The sequence below is a fragment of the Mytilus galloprovincialis genome, chromosome 7 (genome assembly GCF_965363235.1).
Source record: "Mytilus galloprovincialis chromosome 7, xbMytGall1.hap1.1, whole genome shotgun sequence".
Taxonomy (NCBI): Eukaryota; Metazoa; Mollusca; class Bivalvia; order Mytilida; family Mytilidae; genus Mytilus; species Mytilus galloprovincialis.
Window position 1 is genome coordinate 25,594,994 of NC_134844.1, and position 20,786 is coordinate 25,615,779.

General features: G+C 30.9%; 1 protein-coding gene across 1 annotated transcript; it reads right to left on the reverse strand.

The window, feature by feature from the left end:
- Positions 1-498: 498 nt before the first annotated feature.
- On the reverse strand, positions 499-13,184 carry LOC143081591 (trypsin-like). The gene is made up of 8 exons (XM_076257384.1): positions 13,143-13,184; positions 12,075-12,134; positions 11,035-11,051; positions 10,057-10,250; positions 8,791-8,872; positions 7,031-7,205; positions 5,607-5,746; positions 499-791 (listed from the first exon to the last, which is right to left on the reverse strand). Exons 2-8 carry the CDS (start codon positions 12,106-12,108, stop codon positions 564-566), a joined length of 870 nt encoding a protein of 289 aa, XP_076113499.1. The 5' UTR covers positions 12,109-12,134; positions 13,143-13,184; the 3' UTR covers positions 499-563.
- Positions 13,185-20,786: the final 7,602 nt, after the last annotated feature.

Here is a 20,786-nt window from a genome sequence, read left to right on the forward strand (position 1 = left end):
CAAAACTTCGCACATCCTTCACAATGTAGTCGGGTAGTTTCTGTTGTTTAAAAAGTAAAATCACAAAAATACTGAACTTAGAGGAAAAATCAATTCGGAAAGTCCATAATCACATGGCAAAATCAAATAACAAAACGCATCAAAAACGAATGGACAAGAACTGTCATATTCCTGACTTGGTACAGGCATTTTCAATTGTAGAAAATGGTGGATTAAACCTGGTTTTATAGCGCTAACCCTCTCACTTTGATGACAAATTCCGTTATATTTACATTGATGCGTTAACTAAACAGACACAATAAATAAAATAGTCAAAATATGGGTACATCAGGCATCATCGTATAACAATTTTAAAAGGAACAATTTAAGAGAACACAAACACATCTCTCTACATACACATTCATTGATTTGTGTGTCTGTCTGTGTTTAAGTGCTTTTTAGTTTTTCACCTCATTAAAAGAAATTCAAAAATATCCGATAAACAAGTTAACAGCAACCTTATGAATTACGTACGTTCTTTATTTAACATTATTGTAGTAACAATTTTAATTTCTGTTATTTTTTTAGTTTTTCTTCTTTCCCTTTCTTTTCGTATTGGACTTCTTTTTCTTATCTTTGTTTTTTTTCTTATTTTTCTTATTCTTCGTATTCATTTTATCTTTAATCCAGTCTAGGTAAGCAGAAATTCTTGTATGCACACTTGGAAAAACTCCATTACAAGGGCCTATGTATCCATATGAAACTATTCCTACAAGCTTTTTACCGCAAACCGCGGGTCCACCACTATCATTCTAAAAGAATAAAAGTAACTTTAAATAATAGCCACAATCAAAAATTTATGCTCATTTGGTCAGTCTAACTTTTATCGATGACTCTAAGTAAACTCTGCGTAAATGATTTGGCACAGATATAATACATTTGTTATGAGCACACCACTGTTTATTCATGTTAATCCATTTTTTAAGTATATGGTGAGAAACTTATTAATCGTTATCTTTGTCATATTTGTTAACGAAATTTAGTGGATTTTTCATAAAAGATCTTAAAAGGCTCACTCACTCGTTTTCTTCTAAACTTCGGAATTCTAAAGTGTGACACAGGGCACATTTTCTTCATTTTTTTCAAATCTAATATTTATGTAATAATGAATTTTGTTTTATTGTTAGTAACTGTTTCATAGAAGTATACTAGCAACTTGGTTTGCGTTAATATTGTGATTTACCCTGTAAGCGTAAAATAGGTTATAAAATGTGCCTGATTAAACTTCCAGTTATGCTATGAGAAATGTGATTATTTTATTAGTTGTTAAAAAATCCCCAGTGTCAATTGATCAATGATTTTGCATTGCTTATTTCGTGTATTTCCATGTAGATTACCATTCCAGATAACGAAGCATTATGCAACTGTTGTTTATCTTTGGTCTTCTACTGATGAAGCCATGGAGTTTTCATTGTGTTACGTTTCTTGTCATGGCGTTTTCATTTGTTTCATCTTATGAGTTTTAATATATCACTTTGAAATAACATCCATTCATGTACGGAAACATGCGACGAGAAGTATTGAAATGCTATGATAAAATTGAGGTTTTTGAGATATACATATGTGATAAATATTCAGGCTTCTACGACAAAACGTTTGATAGTTTTGGCATCATTTGTACATGTTTTAAATGCGAATATAACCGGAGAATGGTATTTTTTATAATGATCTTGCTTTATTGTAAACAATAGACTAGCACATTTATAAACAAAGGTATACATAATGGTATTTTCACAGCAAAGATGTTTTAAATCAAAACAACAATTGAATATATAATGGTGCAACATAAGGTTAAACATAAATAATTATCTAATTGCAATGGAATCTTAATTCGTTCTTGGAATATCTATTTGTGGTGTTTAAATCAAAATTGATTAACCAAAATTCGAGATTTATTAATTAATAAATAAAAGATACCCATTGGCTCCGGTATTTGTTATATTCTTTTCCAGAGAGGTTTTAAAAGAAATGTATTTCTCTCAGTTCATGTGTTCCTTTAAATAATCTTTTAAAGCATTTAAATTTGGCAGTACTTCTTGTAATTTTGTTCCGTAAATATAGTATTTTGTTAACAAATTAATCTTATTTTTAACAAAGTTCAATTTAATATTTTCGTAGTTAACAAATAGAATAATTTTAATATTCAAAGGAATTTCAATATTTGTCATTTCAAAGGAATTTCAATATTTGTCATTTCAAAAATCCAGTTGTTTAGTTCAAACCATCTTCGCTAGCCAAGGGTTACGATCCACTCCCGTTCTCTTCACCCTTGGCGGATTGAGCTAACATTTGTGATATCAATGTTGCGCCATCTATCGGAAGATTAAAGTCACGCCCATTCCGAATACATTATTCTTGACCAATGGTAGCACTTGAACTCTTCAATTTGGAGGTAAAATCACGGTAACGTCTAGATTCTACACACTTGGTAAAGCCGGAAACGAAAATATACGTCAACATTCATGCATTTGTGCATGAAACATACACAGGAACTGCTATTAGTTGATTAAAAATATTCGAGTTGTCACTAAATATAGTCTTATGTTTAGTTCGGTAAAGACTTGTTGCACAATAAACACGTGGCAATTGTTTACAAACACTTTCTACATTTACACGTGATCATGTTATAGGCGCTTTTTGATTGGATGCAGCGAGCTTCTACTGCAACCAATAAAAATCCTTACCTTGTGTCTCCGAAATGTTAGCTCAATCCGCCAAGGGTGAAGAGAACGGAAGTGGATCGTAACCCTTGGCTAGCGAAGATGAGTTCAAACCAAAGACTGGAGACCATATGACAGCTCAAAAATAAATGTTCTATTGCCAAATTCACATATGTTGCTACTATTTATTTTAACTTGCAAAGTAGTGTATTGGTTCCAAGATTCAAGGAATAATTCTATATTAGAACCAGCAAAGCTTAGTGCTTCTTATATATTTTGTACATGAAGTGTTAATTTTTTTCCAGTTATGACCAGTCATATTTAGATGGTTTTCCCATTTATCCTTTGCAGCAAAAGTAATATAATTCTCATTCGATATTTTGTACATGTCCTTTGAACCTTTCTTTGATTCAAAGAAAATACTTATATTAAAAGGGAGCATTGCTTGAATTGTTTATTCTTTACATCAATATTGATAGAATTTAACCACTGTTTAAGCGAATGAGCTATTCCATTATAATGTAAAAAAATTGGCCTGAATTGATCTTATTTTTGGAAATTTTGAAATGACTTAATTTTGCCCTGATTATCTAATAAGTCATGTACAGTCCAAATTCCAGCTTTAGTCCAGTTTTTATAGTAGATACTTGAACCACCAATCTTAATGTCTTCCTCTAATGGGTCAGACAGAACTTCATCAATGCGTCTTGGTTTTCTAATTTGATTAAGGATTTCCAAGCATCATTCAAAAACCTCTTTCCAAAAGTTTGATGGCCTTTTCATATAACCAATGTGACTTAGTTCAATAAAAGTAATTTGATCAATAGGGACTTATCTGTTTAAACAACCAATATAATAATATTGACCAATATAATAATCTTGACATAAAATATCTCGCTTGACCTTATATGGTTTTTATCCCAGATAAAAGCATCTTTTTATCTGTTTAATTACGTAACATATTGTCATCTGTACTAGGGATAGATAGAAACAGATGATTTCATTTAGATATGACCAAAGTGTTTTTAAATGGTTATCTTTCCTAAGGGGCGAGATATCGTTTTGACCACTTTTTCAAAGTGTTGTCTATATTTTTTAACACTGACCTATAATTCAAATTAATCATTTTATCTAGGTCAACTGTAAAGGTCATTCCAAGGAGGTTAAATGTACTGGAGCCCAATTTCAATCCCCACTTAACACAAATTTGATCTTGGCTATGTGTAATGCTTCCTATCCAAATAACATTTATATTAATATATAGTCCCGAGATTTCAGCGTAAAATTGGAGAACACGAAGAGATGCATCGAGTGGTTCTGGCGAGCCATCTAATATCAATGATGTATCGTCTGCATATTTAGAAAGTAAAAAAAAAATTATTACCTATAGTTTGCCCTTTATCTCCTTAATATTTCTTACTAAAATGCCTAATATTTCTGCACATAGCAAGAACATATGAGGGGATAAAGTATCCCCTTGTCTACAGCCTCTCTCGACAGTGAAGAATTCTGATAGAAAACTGTTTTGTGTCAATTCAACTGTTATATTATTATAAAAATTCTAAACTCTGGATACAACTGAATCGCCAAAATGAAAATATCTTAATGTATAAAAAAGAAAGGACCAAGATATGGAATCAAATTCCTTCTCAAAATCAATCAACAAGAGAATTGCTAGACTATTATTTTCTTCTGTAAAATGAAGAATATCGTATATCAATGGACAGCTTTTCCTATCTACCTGGAATAAAACCGGTTTGATCAGAACTTATTAGTTTTGACAAAACAGATTTTATTCTCTCTGCTATACAGCTTTATGCCAATTTGTATGTAGAATTTAGAAGAGTAAAAGGTCACCAATTTTTAAGAAAATGTTTTAATTTACCTTCTTTTGAAATACAAGAAATCACCCTTTGCCTCTAGGTGACTGACATTTAACCCTTAAATATCCCAAATTTATAGATCTAAGAACAAATTTACCAATATCAATCAAAAATCTTTTTTTTATAAATTCTGCAGTGTAACCATCAGATCCTGGAGCTCTTGTTATTTTTAATTCTCTTTAATGCAGCAGTTAATTCAGAAAATCTTATATTTCCCTCCAATAACTGCTTTTCATTCTCGCTCAGATTCGTTATACCATCATAAAAATGTCCCGCGCTAAATCAACCCTTTTCAAACAATCTTGTTTTTTATGAAGTTTATCATAAAACACTTTTGTCTGACTTAAGAATTCTTTTTTTTTTCTTCCACTACACCCCCAATTTCTAAAATTAAAATAGTCTTATTAATGTAATTTCTTGTCTCTATATTTAAAAAAAATTGATAGGTTTTCCTTTTCTTCATTCCACTGGTTTCTAGACCTGATATATTGTTCCTGAACCTTCTGTTGTCTATACATTTTTAGTTCTGCCTTTTTCTGGTCAATCTCTGCCAGATTTTTTTTCTAACTGTTTTAATTAAAAAATAATCTCATTTTCTTTTTTTACACTTCCTCTTTTGTTTTATAAAATAACTAGTCATTTATGGTAAATTCATTTTTAGAGTTGTTAATTATTAAATTTTCAAAGGCATCTGCCTATTATAAATTCAATAATCTTGAAAGAAAAGATCAGTAGCGAATGATCAGACCTGTAACTAATATCAATGCTAGCAAATTGAAAGATATTTTCAGAAATTAGAAAAAAGTGTAAACGAATTTTTTTTCTCTCCATGTAAACCTTCTATTGGGGTACAATTTTCTAAGTGGCTAAACTAGATTAAAGTAAAGTTTTGGCAAATATCAATGAGCGGATTATGTTATTAATCAAAATATTTTCTTCGCCTGAAATTTATCTATTATTAGATTTTGAAAATTTGCGTTGGTCACAATGAGTGTAAGGTATGAGCCAAATGAAATGTAGTTACCTCACAAGAATCCTTATCCTTTTCTTGCAAACACAGTATGTTGTTCCAATATGTCTTTGCAATACTATATTTAATTCCACAGTGTTCATTAGAGGCAGCAGACAAAGACACAACTTGTAAACGATCAGGATAATCGCCTCCTGTAACCAGATAAGGTTTAATAGTCAAAATTATGAATAACCTAGAAATGAAAGGTTGTGACATTTACTTATTTTTGAACGAATGATTTAGAGATTGTTCTGTAAGACCCATGTTCGAGATAAGCTGATATTTGAATGCTGAAATACATGGGAAACTTTGCCAATTCTTCATGTGCCTCTTTCAAGAAGCCTGTAATTCAGTGGTTGTCGTTGATTTATGTCTGTCGGATTTGTTTCCAATTGTTAAAGAATTATACCGTTGGTTTTTTCTCTCGTTTGAATTGTGTCACATTTTTCCTGTCGGGCCTTTTATAGCTGACTATAAGGTATTGTTGTTTTCTCATTATTTAAGTTTAAAAGATGACCAATTTACGCCATCCTCACAACGGTGGATTGTTGTCACATTGGCAGTCATACCACATCTTTTTTTGATATAAATGGTGTCTTTTCTATGGTCGGGATGTTGTCTCTTTGACAAATTCACCATTTCCATTCTCAATGTTATTGCCTGCCAGAGGTTCTTTAAGAATCTAAATAGCCTGTTTGGAATCTATTCAAATTTAGTATAAACAGAGTTTTGTCATGCATAGACTAATCCGGTTTGTGTCGTTCTTTTTAACTCCCCTTTAGAATTGTGAAGAAGTCATTTTGCATTACATAGTATGACAACAATTTGAGCGACGAATGGCTAAAACCTTCACAACGAAATGCCCATTTACAGTTGTTAAGATTATCATTGGGAGGGGTGAACATGGAATTGCCTTTTTTTTGCAATCTTTTACTCTTTATTAATTTATTAATTTTAGAAAACAAATTCAGCAGTGCATTAGAGAAAACAAAAATTGTATTTTTAAACTTTCATGCAAATACTCCAATTCTGAGTAATTATTCATAAATACATTTCAAAACGACAATTAAACTTACTGTACATAATAATTTAAAAACGCATTATTTTAAATTACCTTTAGTTGTTATTTGTTGCGAGGTTGTTTCATTTACAGTTTTTAAAATATAGCCAAGTGCTCTCGATCAATTGAATTGTAGAATTTAATGTTCCCTAATTGCGTGATGAATGTAGATCATTTTCGTAGTAAGAAGTTGTCCTATTGTTTAGGCCTGCGTACAGTTCAAAACAATAAATTTCTATAAATGAGTAGCAATACCAAATCAGCTACAAATGATTAATCACTGCAACTATTTTAAAGTTGAATTTTGAAGAACAATATCTTAGCAATGCAGGAGGGAATGACATAGAAATAAGTTTTAATGTTTGATAAGACATACTGTAGAATAAATCTGTATCGCCCCATCCTGTTACTGTGCACAAGTCTCCTGTATAATTTTTGCCTATATCAGTGTCAAGGTCGATTTTATTGATTGTAGACCCGAATTTAAGCGGTTTCTGAAGCTGTAGTAACATAATGTCATTTTCAACTGTGTATGTATTCCAGTTTTCGTGCTAAAAGTAATTGAATACAATTCAACTAATCAGTATATATTAACGATGTAATTAACCTGTTTACAATATATTAATAAATGCACTAAGTTGATGATTTTCGTCTTCCAGGAACCAATATTGTTCAAAATTTATTTGTTTGGCTTTTTAACTGTTTTCATCTGAGCGTCACTAATGAGTCTTATGTAGACGAAACGCGCGTCTGGCGTATTAAATTATAATCCTGGTACCTTTGATAACTATTCACAGGGTTAGTTTGTATTAAGTATTGTCTTTTACAGGCTTATATATATAAAATTATTTACCTATGTGGGTTTTTTTTTTCTTTCAGAACGACAGGTCCTTCTTTTGAAAAATCAACCCAGACGATACCAAGTTTCAATGAAATTTGCTTCAAGGCATAACATTATGACCTGTTTAAGGTCATTATTTTCCTTGATTAAAATGCAGACTATGATTTACATAAGCATTTAATTCCTTTAATAGTTTTCGTGTGCTGTGGATAAAGGCATAAATAATCCTCTCTTCCGTTTTTTAGATTGAATTACAAAATCGTTGTGGACGCACATTTTACCTTTCGAAACAAATACTGTCAATTTTTTTTTTGGGTTAATTTATTGCTTCAACCGATGGACAATATTTGAGATAAATTTGAAAATGCAAAACTCTTCTTCATAACACTGTTAAAACAAGCCAGATTTAACATATTCGTGAGTAGGATTTTAAAAATCTTATTGAGTCGCACTTTATGTGTATTTGAAATCATACAATGACCTATCGTAATGGATATTCGTTGTTCGCGTTATTTATACATATATCACGATTTCGTGCCATATTTTGTGTCGGCTCTGAATTAATTACATCTATATATACCTGTACCTTTTCCTCTATCAAATGATTAAATTACCAAATATTTAAATTTCTATAGATTATCACCTACTTTGTGATAGGGTTTGGTTTGGGGAGGGGATTTAATATTTAATATTGACTAAATTCTAATTTAAAAAAATGTATTGCCTTTCAAAAGTGAAGAAATCAATAATTCTGAACAGCTCTTTAAAAACTGATAAACAAAATAATCTGCTTTTCCTCGATGAAAATATCACGAAAAAAAAAATTATATTTATATTCCTTACAAAGTGGCTTCATACACCGTAACAATTCATTTGTGTCTTGCTTCAAGCAGTTAACGTAATATTTCTATTGCAACTGGATAATGATTGCTTAAGCTTAAATCTAGATCAATTAGTGAGTTTAATTTCACGTTACAAATGTTCCATGGGGCGTATTAAAACCAGAACACATCAGAAACGAATATTCCACTTTAGTGTGGTCGGTAAAATAGGATAGAAATCCTGCAAATTTTCGAAGGAAATAATATTTGTTGACGGTATTTAAGTCGGATAATGCATATTTTAAGGTTTTTCTTGTCGCATAAAAGTTAGGGCAGTAACAAACAAATATTTACAAAATAAATCTTTTTCTAATCAAATTGACCGACATAAACTTATATTTTTTATAAATGATGCAATATTGTCTCAATTCTTATATATAATTGGGTATAATATATTTCTCGAAAAGTGCATACCACGTAATACTTTTTCACTGGTATTATTACTTTCATCTGACTCAAAAAAGAGCTTCCAACAGCTACTCTTATATTTTTAGCCCTAAAATGAACAAAAGATCCAAATGAAGAGTTATACAGAATCGAGTTTTATGAGAGAATCTCTTGAATTGACTGACAAAAGCATTAAGACTATAATGTCTATAATTAATATAAAGCATCTTCTTATTTCAAAGTTCTTTAAAGTAGAAGGACTACTTTCTTAGCCATAGTGTTGTGTTAATATTAGGTAATTGAGCAGTGTTACATCATTATCAAAAGCATTGATTTTTATAACTTATGGTTAAAGACTTGTAAATTTCCTGCCCATCAAATTGAAATGATTCAATCAGGTGTCTTATAGAAGAAAACATAGCGGTTTTAATAAATTAGAATACATGTATGTTTGTATAACGATCCATACCTCCTATTTAAACCCGTCAGGTACCCTTTGTTTGGAAAAAATATACATTTGTAGTTTTTGTCTTTTAAAAAAATCACCAGCTACGGCCGGTTTAAATAGTGACTTCCGGTGTCAACTAACAGCTTAGTTTCCACTAATCCCCAAAATATATAGTTCAACCATTAAAATGAGGGAGATAATCTGTAAACCCCATCAAGACCCTCAAAGATGTGTCTCAATTTGGTCAAATCGGTAAATGCTATGACATGAAAAGGTTCTGATACATTCTGTGTCTTGTCAAAACAAATGACCAAAAGTGTTTTTCTAATTATATTAACCGACATAAACTTATATATATATATACTTACACATGTTATATTATGGACTAAAGATTTAAACAGTTAGCACATGTTAGCCATACCGGATAGAAAAGAGTTTAAGCGAAACTTCGCTATAAAACACATTTACGATATAATATGTAAAAAGTAAAATCACAAAAATACTGAACTTTGAGGAAGATCAATTGGGAAAGTCCATAATCACATGGCAAAATCAAATAACAAAACGCATCAAAAACGAATGGACAATATATAACATTATACTCTAAAGTGTGATGGTTGTCGCTTACGATGGATGGTGTGATCCGCAAAGTGTGATGCTTAAAGTTGCATTGTTAGCTGTGTGGTTAAAGTACGATGGTCTACCACGCTAATTATATATATATTTAGTTTCTGATACAGATTACATTATTAATTAGTTAGCAAGAAAAGTTATAACATTTCCAAATATATATAAAGTGCCTAGAAAATCAACCTAACAATGTAACTGTAAATAAGATAGCTCACGGTCCTCCAACATTGAACCTATTACAATGTGCCGCTGAAAGAACCCAACTTTTGTCAATAATTACTCCTCCACAATATTTGGTAAAATTATTATTTCCTTTTTTTCTCAACTGAACATTGACCATCCATGGATGATCTTCTATGTTGGCATTGTCACCATTAACAATCTTTACACTTGTATCAGGCAAACAAACCTAAAGTATTAAAATATATATTTGTTATAAAGTCCCAGGTAAATTACATCAAGTTTAGGAAATGCTACTGTCGTCATCAATAAATCTCCAAGATTGTTTCCTTATAGCGATGATAAATAAAAGCAATAGTAGTAGACCGCTGTTCAATAGTGATTAATCGATTTAACTGAAACAAATCCGGGTCACAAAACAAAACTGAGGGAAACACATCAACTATAAGAGGAAATAAAACGCACCAACAGAAACACGGAACTGCTACAAAAACAAACGCCAACATACATAGAAACGGATAATGTGATAACAACTGCCATATTCCTGACTTGGGACAGGACATTTTAAGAAAATAATTGTGGTTTGAACCTGTTTATATGGCAATGTTAAAAATACCACTAAAATTGTCATCCTTAAATCATCATTTAGAACAGTTCTCTATTAACGATAATACAATTGTCATCATGAAATCACCGAATAAAGACAGCTTATAGCGATTGTACAATGCACATCATCAAATTACCTAGTAAAAAGAGTTCGCTTATTTCTATTGTACAATTATCATTATCAAGTCTTGAGGTCAAATCAGTTTCCTTATAACGATTATAAAATCACCAATATAAGCGATTTCCTTATATAGCACAGCAATCGCCTTCACTCAATTATCGAGAACATTTACTGTGTTGCTTTGAAAACCGATGTAAGTTAAAACACATTGATGTTCATTAATAAGGAACACTTTTAATCATTGTAAAAATTGCATCATATATGGGAATAATATTTAAATACTTACTGCAGCCATATAGAACACTACAAACACATAAGAATGTTTTGAATTAATATCATTATTATAATTATTAAAATATATCATTTTCATTACTATTATTACAATGTATTAGTTTGAATATTAATTGTCATCGATATTGCACTGACGTTTTTGTTGGGCTACGTGTTGATTGGTCTATATATTTTTGTGGAATGTATATTGTTGTTTTTCTTTTGGTCTTTTCTTTATTTTCCAGGGCGTTGACAGTTATTTTTTTACCTTTGAAAATGAAGGGTATTTATTTATCGCCTGTCTTTTGAAATTGGCTGAAAGCGAATGGTCTGACCAGTACTGAATTTATCGCAGTAGGTATGTCTGAAAAATCGCAGAACGCTTGAATATACTTGAATATTTGATTGTGCAAAATTCATAGATTTCAGGACTAAAATGACTGTTCGAGACTCAAGTTCATTTACTTGTGTGATGCATTCAAGAGCTTGCAGCTGCTACTCAGACTTTGTAAAACGTCACCAGTGTCTGAGCAGAAAGTTGATGAACCAAGGGTATATCAAGGAACGTCTCGTCCATTTTCTAAAAAAAGGTTCACCGAAAGGTACCAAGAAATTGTTGATAAATATTCTGTATCAACTTCACAAATAATACACGATAGTCTTGACGTATAGATTTTGGATACTGACGTTGTTTTCTATCTTAATAACGTTTTATAGTATTCTTTTATTTGTTTTTTTTGAATATCACTTTTACTGTTTATTCTAGTGTTGGTGATATCCATTTGTCGTGGCTCGGTACTTGTACATCCCGTCATTGTATTCTTGTTTTTCAGTTTTGGCTACTAGTATATGATTTGTCTATATGCCTTTTTGTGTTTCTTTGATGCAATTGTTTTTGTTTTTATAGTGATTAAGATTATATCACAATGTTGACTGTTGAACCCCTATTCTGACTTTTTTACCTATTATGTCTGTTTGTTTTGTTCACACATCGTTGTCAATATATTGGAATTTTATGAAAAAAAATTTCATTTATTAGTAACATTATCAACTTACCAACAAATGCACTGACAATGAACACTCGATACATCTTTATGTTTCGAAACAATCACACTTCTGAAATCGAACATAAAACTTACAATATCTTTAACATGCCTCTTATGACTTATTACCCCTAGACATGAGGCATCCTTTAATCTGTGTTTTTTTTTCTTCAGAAATCTCATAATCTAATTAGTTATCAAAAGTACCAGTATTATAATTTTATTCGCCAGACGCGCGTTTCGTCTACATAAGACTCATCAGTGACGCTCAGATCAAAATAGTTAAAAAGCCTAAAAGTGATATCTCAGTATAATCTAAAACAAAATTTGGTAAAAACTCTATACAATGCTACAGATTTAGGCATCTTTTGATAATTTTCATCTCACTACAATATCCCATGTGAAGGTGGTATATTCACCGAGGAACTTATGTCATAGATAGTTGGTGTCTTGTTAACAGACCGCCTCTTTACGTTTTGGTTTTAATTGATAATAATAGTTATTAACCCAGATATTTTTTAATTATTTTGGTCTGGCTTTGTAGTAACTTCGATTATGTATCAAAGTGAAGACACTCCATTAACATAGGAAAGATAACTCTTTGAAATACCATATATCCACAAAGTAGGTTTTTTGCAGACTTTAAATTCTACGATTTCAGAAGGCCACATATGTTTGCAAGGTAAAATCTTTCTCGTCTCATATTATAAATTATTTTAATGTTCAAATATAGGGGATTGGATGTATTTTGTTGAAATTTTAAATCAGTAACTTAGTGATTATCAGTCTCTCGCAATTCTTTGTAGTAAATAATCTTTATATTTTTGTATACAAATAAGACAAAATCCATATCAAATGCCCAAACCTTATTGCAATCTTCTATCTTCATCAAATCAGTCTAATCTATATCAAAATTTATAATTATAAAGCTAACAGCTAATATTTGTATAAAAAATTCTTTTTTTCGATTTTTGTGGCCGTCAAAAACTTCCCCTTTTTTTAATATAATTGTGATATCAAATTGGACATCATTTAAGACAAATTTCTTCCAAATAGAAATATAATTCATAACTAAACAAACCTGTTTTGAAATTTCAAAATTGAAATTCAAGTTTCGTCGTCATATCTACCTCATCTGTAATGATATGATGATATGACGAACCAGGTATATATACAAATATTCATCTACGCAGTGCGTGGTATGTTGTTGAAGCTGTTACATCTTGTTTTGAACATAAAATTTGTCAGTAAATCGATAAAAATTCACCAGTTGTCATTGGTTAAGAAAACTTAAATAAAATCGTTTAATATCCAAACTCATGTTAGAAAATGTTCCTGTTCCAGAGTTTAATGTTCAAATTAATATTGATATTCAAAATATATGTATAAATCAGAATTAAATAGTCGATATTAAAACAAAAAACCATATTGATCCAAAAATAGGCATCGGGACAAGATCAAGATTTGATTAGTCACAGAAAGTTGAAAATCTGCATTTAGAAAGTGGAGATTCCTTTACAAATAATATCTGTAATAATTCAAGTATTTATATAGCTGTGAGCTTGTAAATTTCATTTCTATTTTTGATATAGGCGATTCGTCTTTACAATTAAACCAGACTCTTTTTAATACGCTGCGTAGGTAATCATGGAACGCATTGTGTTTAAACAAATATATACTAGAACACAGGAATAAACTAATTTATGAATATCAATCTGGTATTTTTCCAAATTTTCAACATTCTTAACTCACTTGAAAAGACCATTCTTATTTATATGTAACCGAGGTAAGGGATTTGTTGGATTATTTTTCTATTCATTTTTTTTTTGTATGATTGTCATTCTAAACTAAATTGATGTCAGAATAATCTGCAAGCATTGCGCATTTGATGAACTATTCCGAATGTTATCAGAATCTTGAAGACTTAATTGACAATGCAAAAAAAACTTTCAACTATAGGTAAGATTTAAAAACGATTTAAACACAGGTCTATTTGATTTTACTGTTTTTACTTTCATCTCAAGTTCGAATTCGGACCACGCACTGCTATTAACATTAATGAACGTTGCGTTTTAAAACGTGAATAAAACGTTTGATGAGATTATTTACATGTAGGCATAGTACAGTTCCAATAATATTCATAATACGGCTTTTATATTATATCTTACACGCTTTGGTATGTTGGTTTACTAATTCTGATCTTATTTTAAATAAATATGAAGTATTTAGAAACTTTTATTTACGTATGACAATGTTTTCTTTCATCACAAATAACAAAATCTTTAAATGAGGATTCTATGTGGAGGTCAACTTATTGATGTTGATCTATCGTGATGAAAACCGTGCATTCGGAATCCTTTCTTCTAAACTACCTGCTGTATATTACAAATGAAATTTACAAACAGCGATTTTCATGTATCAGACAAAACTGCATGTACTGTTAAATTTTTCAAACGTTTAGCAAGTTTTCTCTTTTGTAAACGTTCGTTAACCCAATGCTTACATGTTTGTACTTTAAGATTTTAATTTATGTTTATATATTTTTATCTGTAAAACATAACTGTTTGATTTCTTTTGGTTGTTCTCTACACACAATATGTCACATTAAATATAATTATGAAAATATTACGTAAAATAATAATGTAACATTATTGGCAACATGTATTAAATTAATTTAAAATAAAATTGTTTGTTTTTTGGTCCAAAATAATAATGTAACATTATTGGCAACATGTATTAAATTAATTTAAAATAAAATTGTTTGTTTTTTGGTGTCCAACGGAAAAGCTAAAATGTCTCATTTTTCATCTTTAAGTTAAAATGTTTAAAATGATTGAGGCTTGCTGATGTATAAATATAGTTTTAGCTTTCAAAAACGTTTGATCTATATTTGTTTGCAGGATTTTAGGTTTTCCCTTTTATTTATCTTTTCTTCCAAAATGATATTTATACGGAAGTTAAAAGAGAGATGAAATAAAAATACTTAATGTGACGGGAATGCATATACTGCTACATTCATCAAGGCCAGAAACGCACTTAAATATTGTAATCTCCATTACCACAAAGTTAAAACTAATGTATAAACTGTGGGCGTGTAAACAAGAATATTGAAATACTAATTAGAATGCTGAAGAGCTGAAGACACATATTTAGTTCAGTTGGAGACTCTTTGACGAATATATAGGCGATTCGTCTTTACAATTAAACTAGACTCTTTTTAATACGCTGTGTAGGTAATCATGGAACGCATTGTGTTTAAACAAATATATACTAGAAAACAGGAATAAACTAATTTATGAATATCAATCTGGTATTTTTCCAAATTTTCAACATTCTTAACTCACTTGAAAAGACCATTCTTATTTATATGTAACCGAGGTAAGGGATTTGTTGGATTATTTTTCTATTCATTTTTTTTTTGTATGATTGTCATTCTAAACTAAATTGATGTCAGAATAATCTGCAAGCATTGCGCATTTGATGAACTATTCCGAATGTTATCAGAATCTTGAAGACGTAATTGACAATGCAAAAAAAACTTTCAACTATAGCTAAGATTTAAAAACGATTTAAACACAGGTCTATTTGATTTTACTGTTTTTACTTTCATCTCAAGTTCGAATTCGGACCACGCACTGCTATTAACATTAATGAACGTTGCGTTTTAAAACGTGAATAAAACGTTTGATGAGATTATTTACATGTAGGCATAGTACAGTTCCAATAATATTCATAATACGGCTTTTATATTATATCTTACACGCTTTGGTATGTTGGTTTACTAATTCTGATCTTATTTTAAATAAATATGAAGTATTTAGAAACTTTTATTTACGTATGACAATGTTTTCTTTCATCACAAATAACAAAATCTTTAAATGAGGATTCTATGTGGAGGTCAACTTATTGATGTTGATCTATCGTGATGAAAACCGTGCATTCGGAATCCTTTCTTCTAAACTACCTGCTGTATATTACAAATGAAATTTACAAACAGCGATTTTCATGTATCAGACAAAACTGCATGTACTGTTAAATTTTTCAAACGTTTAGCAAGTTTTCTCTTTTGTAAACGTTCGTTAACCCAATGCTTACATGTTTGTACTTTAAGATTTTAATTTATGTTTATATATTTTTATCTGTAAAACATAACTGTTTGATTTCTTTTGGTTGTTCTCTACACACAATATGTCACATTAAATATAATTATGAAAATATTACGTAAAATAATAATGTAACATTATTGGCAACATGTATTAAATTAATTTAAAATAAAATTGTTTGTTTTTTGGTGTCCAACGGAAAAAGCTAAAATGTCTCATTTTTCATCTTTAAGTTAAAATGTTTAAAATGATTGAGGCTTGCTGGTGTATAAATATAGTTTTAGCTTTCAAAAACGTTTGATCTATATTTGTTTGCAGGATTTTATGTTTTTCCTTTTTATTTTATCTTTTCTTCCAAAATGATATTTATACGGAAGTTAAAAGAGAGATGAAATAAAAATACTTAATGTGACGGGAATGCATATACTGCTACATTCATCAAGGCCAGAAACGCCCTTTAATATTGTAATCTCCATTACCACAAAGTTAAAACTAATGCATAAACTGTGGGCGTGTAAACAAGAATATTGAAATACTATTAGAATGCTGAAGACACATATTTAGTTCAGTTGAAGACTCTTTGACGAATATTTATTTTAATAAAACCAATACTTAAGGGCCTAAAGTTTTATCAAATTATCATGATTGAAATATTCAGCCACTCAACGATTTACACAAGTGATACACTATTGACAATACCCATCTCTTAAAGACATATTATTTTTATACGCCCGTTTAAGGGACATATTCTATACAGTTGTTCGTCTGTCCGTCTGTCGTCAACATGTCGAAATTAACTCAAAAACGATGTAATCAATTTGCATTACCTTTGATTTGTTTATCTTTTGACATACACTCCCTTTCGTTTTGTATCAATTTTAAAATTTACATTTCCGAGTTATTGGGTTTTATTCATTAAAAAAAGATGATTTTCCAATTTTCGGACAACAACTCAAGAATGCTTTCACCAAACTTGCAAGAAATTTTGTTGAATTGCTTATATCTATTGACATGAGCTCCCTTTCAATTGTTCTACGTTTCCATAAGCCCAGCCAAACATTTATATAAAAGAGGGACGAAAGATACCAAAGGGACAGTCAAACTCATAAATCTTAAACAAACTGACAACGCCATGGCTAAAAATGAAAAAGACAAACAGAAAAACAATAGTACACATGACACAACATAGAAAACTAAAGAATAAACAACACGAACCCCACCAAAAACTAGGGGTGATCTCAGGTGCTCCGGAAGGGTAAGCAGATCCTGCTCCACATGTGGCGCCCGTCGTGTATAATATGACATTCACTATAGGCTACATGTATGATTTATTTTTCAAATCATAGACACTAGGCTCATAACTTTACAAACCTTGTTCAAATCATTTATGAGCAGATTATCTTAAAAATCTTGATATTTCATGTTCAATTGCCCACCTGATTGTATATAACATTATCAAGGTCAATGTAAAAACGAAGTAAGTTGGAACTGAAAATCTGAATTCTGTTAAAAAGTTCAAAAAAATTGAAAAATTCTGTCCAAAATAAAGCCAGGTTTCAAATTAACAGTTTTTATCAGCATCCATTTACAAATGTATAAAGAGTTTCATAATTCTGAAAAATCAACTATCACTTATGAGAGTTATTTTAAACCTTATTTACACAAACAATTGTTAATTTTTTATTTTATTAGATTAGTTTTATTTTTTAAATTTAATAATTAGGTGAAATCCGTTGAGAATTTATTATTATTTATGTAGTATTTTGATATGACCTCGAAGATCACCGTTTGTTTAAGCTATAAGTTAATCATTGTGCATCCGATTATTCATTTTAACATGTCAATTGAACAGGAATAGTCCAATTTTATTCAGAAACTACTGTTTTAACATTCAACTATTCGGATGTATATTATTGGAAATAATTCTCTAACTAGCTTTCAGTAAATGCAAGTACTCTCAGACTGATATGTTTAGTCTTTTATGTTTTAAATTATATAAGTTAACTCCTTGCCAACTGATGCAAACAATTTGTTTTATGTTGTGTTATTACACCACTTTCAAAACTAGGAGGTGTTCAGCAATCACACATGTGCCAATCCAAGACCAATACCATGAGATACAGATATTGTAGCTTGTTGCTGTCCTACATATCTGTTTTTTCGTTATTGTTGTACTTTTATTCAGTCTATTATTGTTCTGGTTTGAATGATTTCAATAGTTTTGTCATTAGCATGCTGTTTGCCTGGATAGTAAACTGTATAAATTCTTCACATTGTTTAATGCCGTACGATGACCTGTAATTGTTCACATCTTCGTCAATTTATTTAGGAATAGTTTTGTCTTCATTTGAACCCGTATCACTTTACACTGTAAACCAACTAAAGTTTCCAAACGATTTAATGTCGCAACATTCACACGTACAAACATAACGTTTATACTTCACTTCAAAATAATAATAACAAATCTAGCAAGTATGTATAGAAAAAAAGACGGGTAGAGAGGTTTCAGCTGCAGTGTCTGCAACAATATGTTTTTTTTAAAGTATTTATAAGATTCAATAAAAAAAAAATAACAATACGTATAGTCTTTTACGGCAAGGTACTTTTAACTAGAGTACATTATTCTACCATTGGAACTAATAAACACGTAGACACATTATGCAATACAATAGTTTTGTATTTTAAAAGTATGAAACTTAGGTGACATCTTGTATGTAGGAAAACATTACAAGTAAGTATGTTCTTGTTTTTTACTATATGTATTAAAATAAGGACATACATTAAACTATTAAAGAACAATGATGTAATATCAAATTTATCAAACGTTTTACAATGATTGATCATATAGGTTCCTTGTTCCTTATGTCGTAACTACAATATCCTTCCCTTTTCATGAATGTGACCTACCGAATAAGACTATTTACCGGATTTGTAATAACACAAGCAGCACGACGGGTGACACATGTAGAGCAGGATCTGCTTACCCTTCCGGAGCCCCTAAGATCACCCCAAGTTTTTTGTTGGGTTCGTGTTGCTTAGTCTTTATTAGCTCACCTGGCCCGAAGGGCCAAGTGAGCTTTTCCCATCACTTGGCGTCCGTCGTCCGTCGTCCGTCGTCGTCGTCCGTCGTCGTTAACTTTTACAAAAATCTTCTCCTCTGAAACTACTGGGCCCAATTGAACCAAACTTGGCCACAATCATCATTGGGGTATCTAGTTAAAAAAATGTGTGGCGTGACCCGGCCAACCAACCAAGATGGCCGCCATGGCTAAAAATAGAACATAGGGGTAAAATGCAGTTTTTGGCTTATAACTCAAAAACCAAAGCATTTAGAGCAAATCTGACATGGGGTAAAATTGTTTATCAGGTCAAGATCTATCTGCCCTGCAATTTTCAGATGAATCGGACAACCCGTTGTTGGGTTGCTGCCCCTGAATGAGTAATTTTAAGGAAATTTTGCTGTTTTTGGTTATTATCTTGAATATTATTATAGATAGAGATAAACTGTAAACAGTAATAATGTTCAGCAAAGTAAGATTTACAAATAAGTCAACATGACCGAAATGGTCAGTTGACCCCTTTAGGAGTTATTGCCCTTTATAGTCAATTTTTAACCATTTTTCGTAAATCTTAGTAATCTTTTACAAAAATCTTCTCCTCTGAAAATACTGGGCCAAATTAAACCAAACTTGGCCACAATCACAATTTGGGTATCTAGTTTAAAAAATGTGTGGCGTGACCCGGTCAACCAACCAAGATGGCCGCCACAGCTAAAAATAGAACATAGGGGTAAAATGCAGTTTTTGGCTTATAACTCAAAAACCAAAGCATTTAGAGCAAATCTGACATGGGGTAAAATTGATTATCAGGTCAAGATCTATCTGCCCTGAAATTTACAGATGAATCGGACAACCTGTTGTTGGGTTGCTGCCCCTGAATTGGTAATTTTAAGGAAATTTTGCTGTTTTTGGTTATTATCTTGAATATTATTATAGATAGAGATAAACTGTAAACAGCAATAATGTTCAGCAAAGTAAGATTTACAAATAAGTGAACATGACTGAAATGGTCAGTTGACCCCTTTAGGAGTTATTGCCCTTTATAGTCAATTTTTAACCATTTTTCGTAAATCTTAGTAATATATTACAAAAATCTTCTCCTCTGAAACCACTGGGCCAAATTAAATCAAACTTGGCCACAATCATCATTGGGGTATCTAGTTTTAAAAATGTGTGGCGTGACCCGGCCAACCAACCAAGATGGCCGCCACAGCTAAAAAAAGAACATAGGGGTAAAATGCAGTTTTTGGCTTATAACTCAAAAACCAAAGCATTTAGAGCAAATCTGACACGGGGTAAAAGTGTTTATCAGGTCAAGATCTATCTGCCCTGAAATTTTCAGATGAATCGGACAACCCGTTGTTGGGTTGCTGCCCCTGAATTGGTAATTTTAAGGAAATTTTGCTGTTTTTGGTTATTATCTTGAATATTATTATAGATAGAGATAAACTGTAAACAGCAATAATGTTCAGCAAAGTAAGATTTACAAATAAGTGAACATGACTGAAATGGTCAGTTGACCCCTTTAGGAGTTATTGCCCTTTATAGTCAATTTTGAACCAA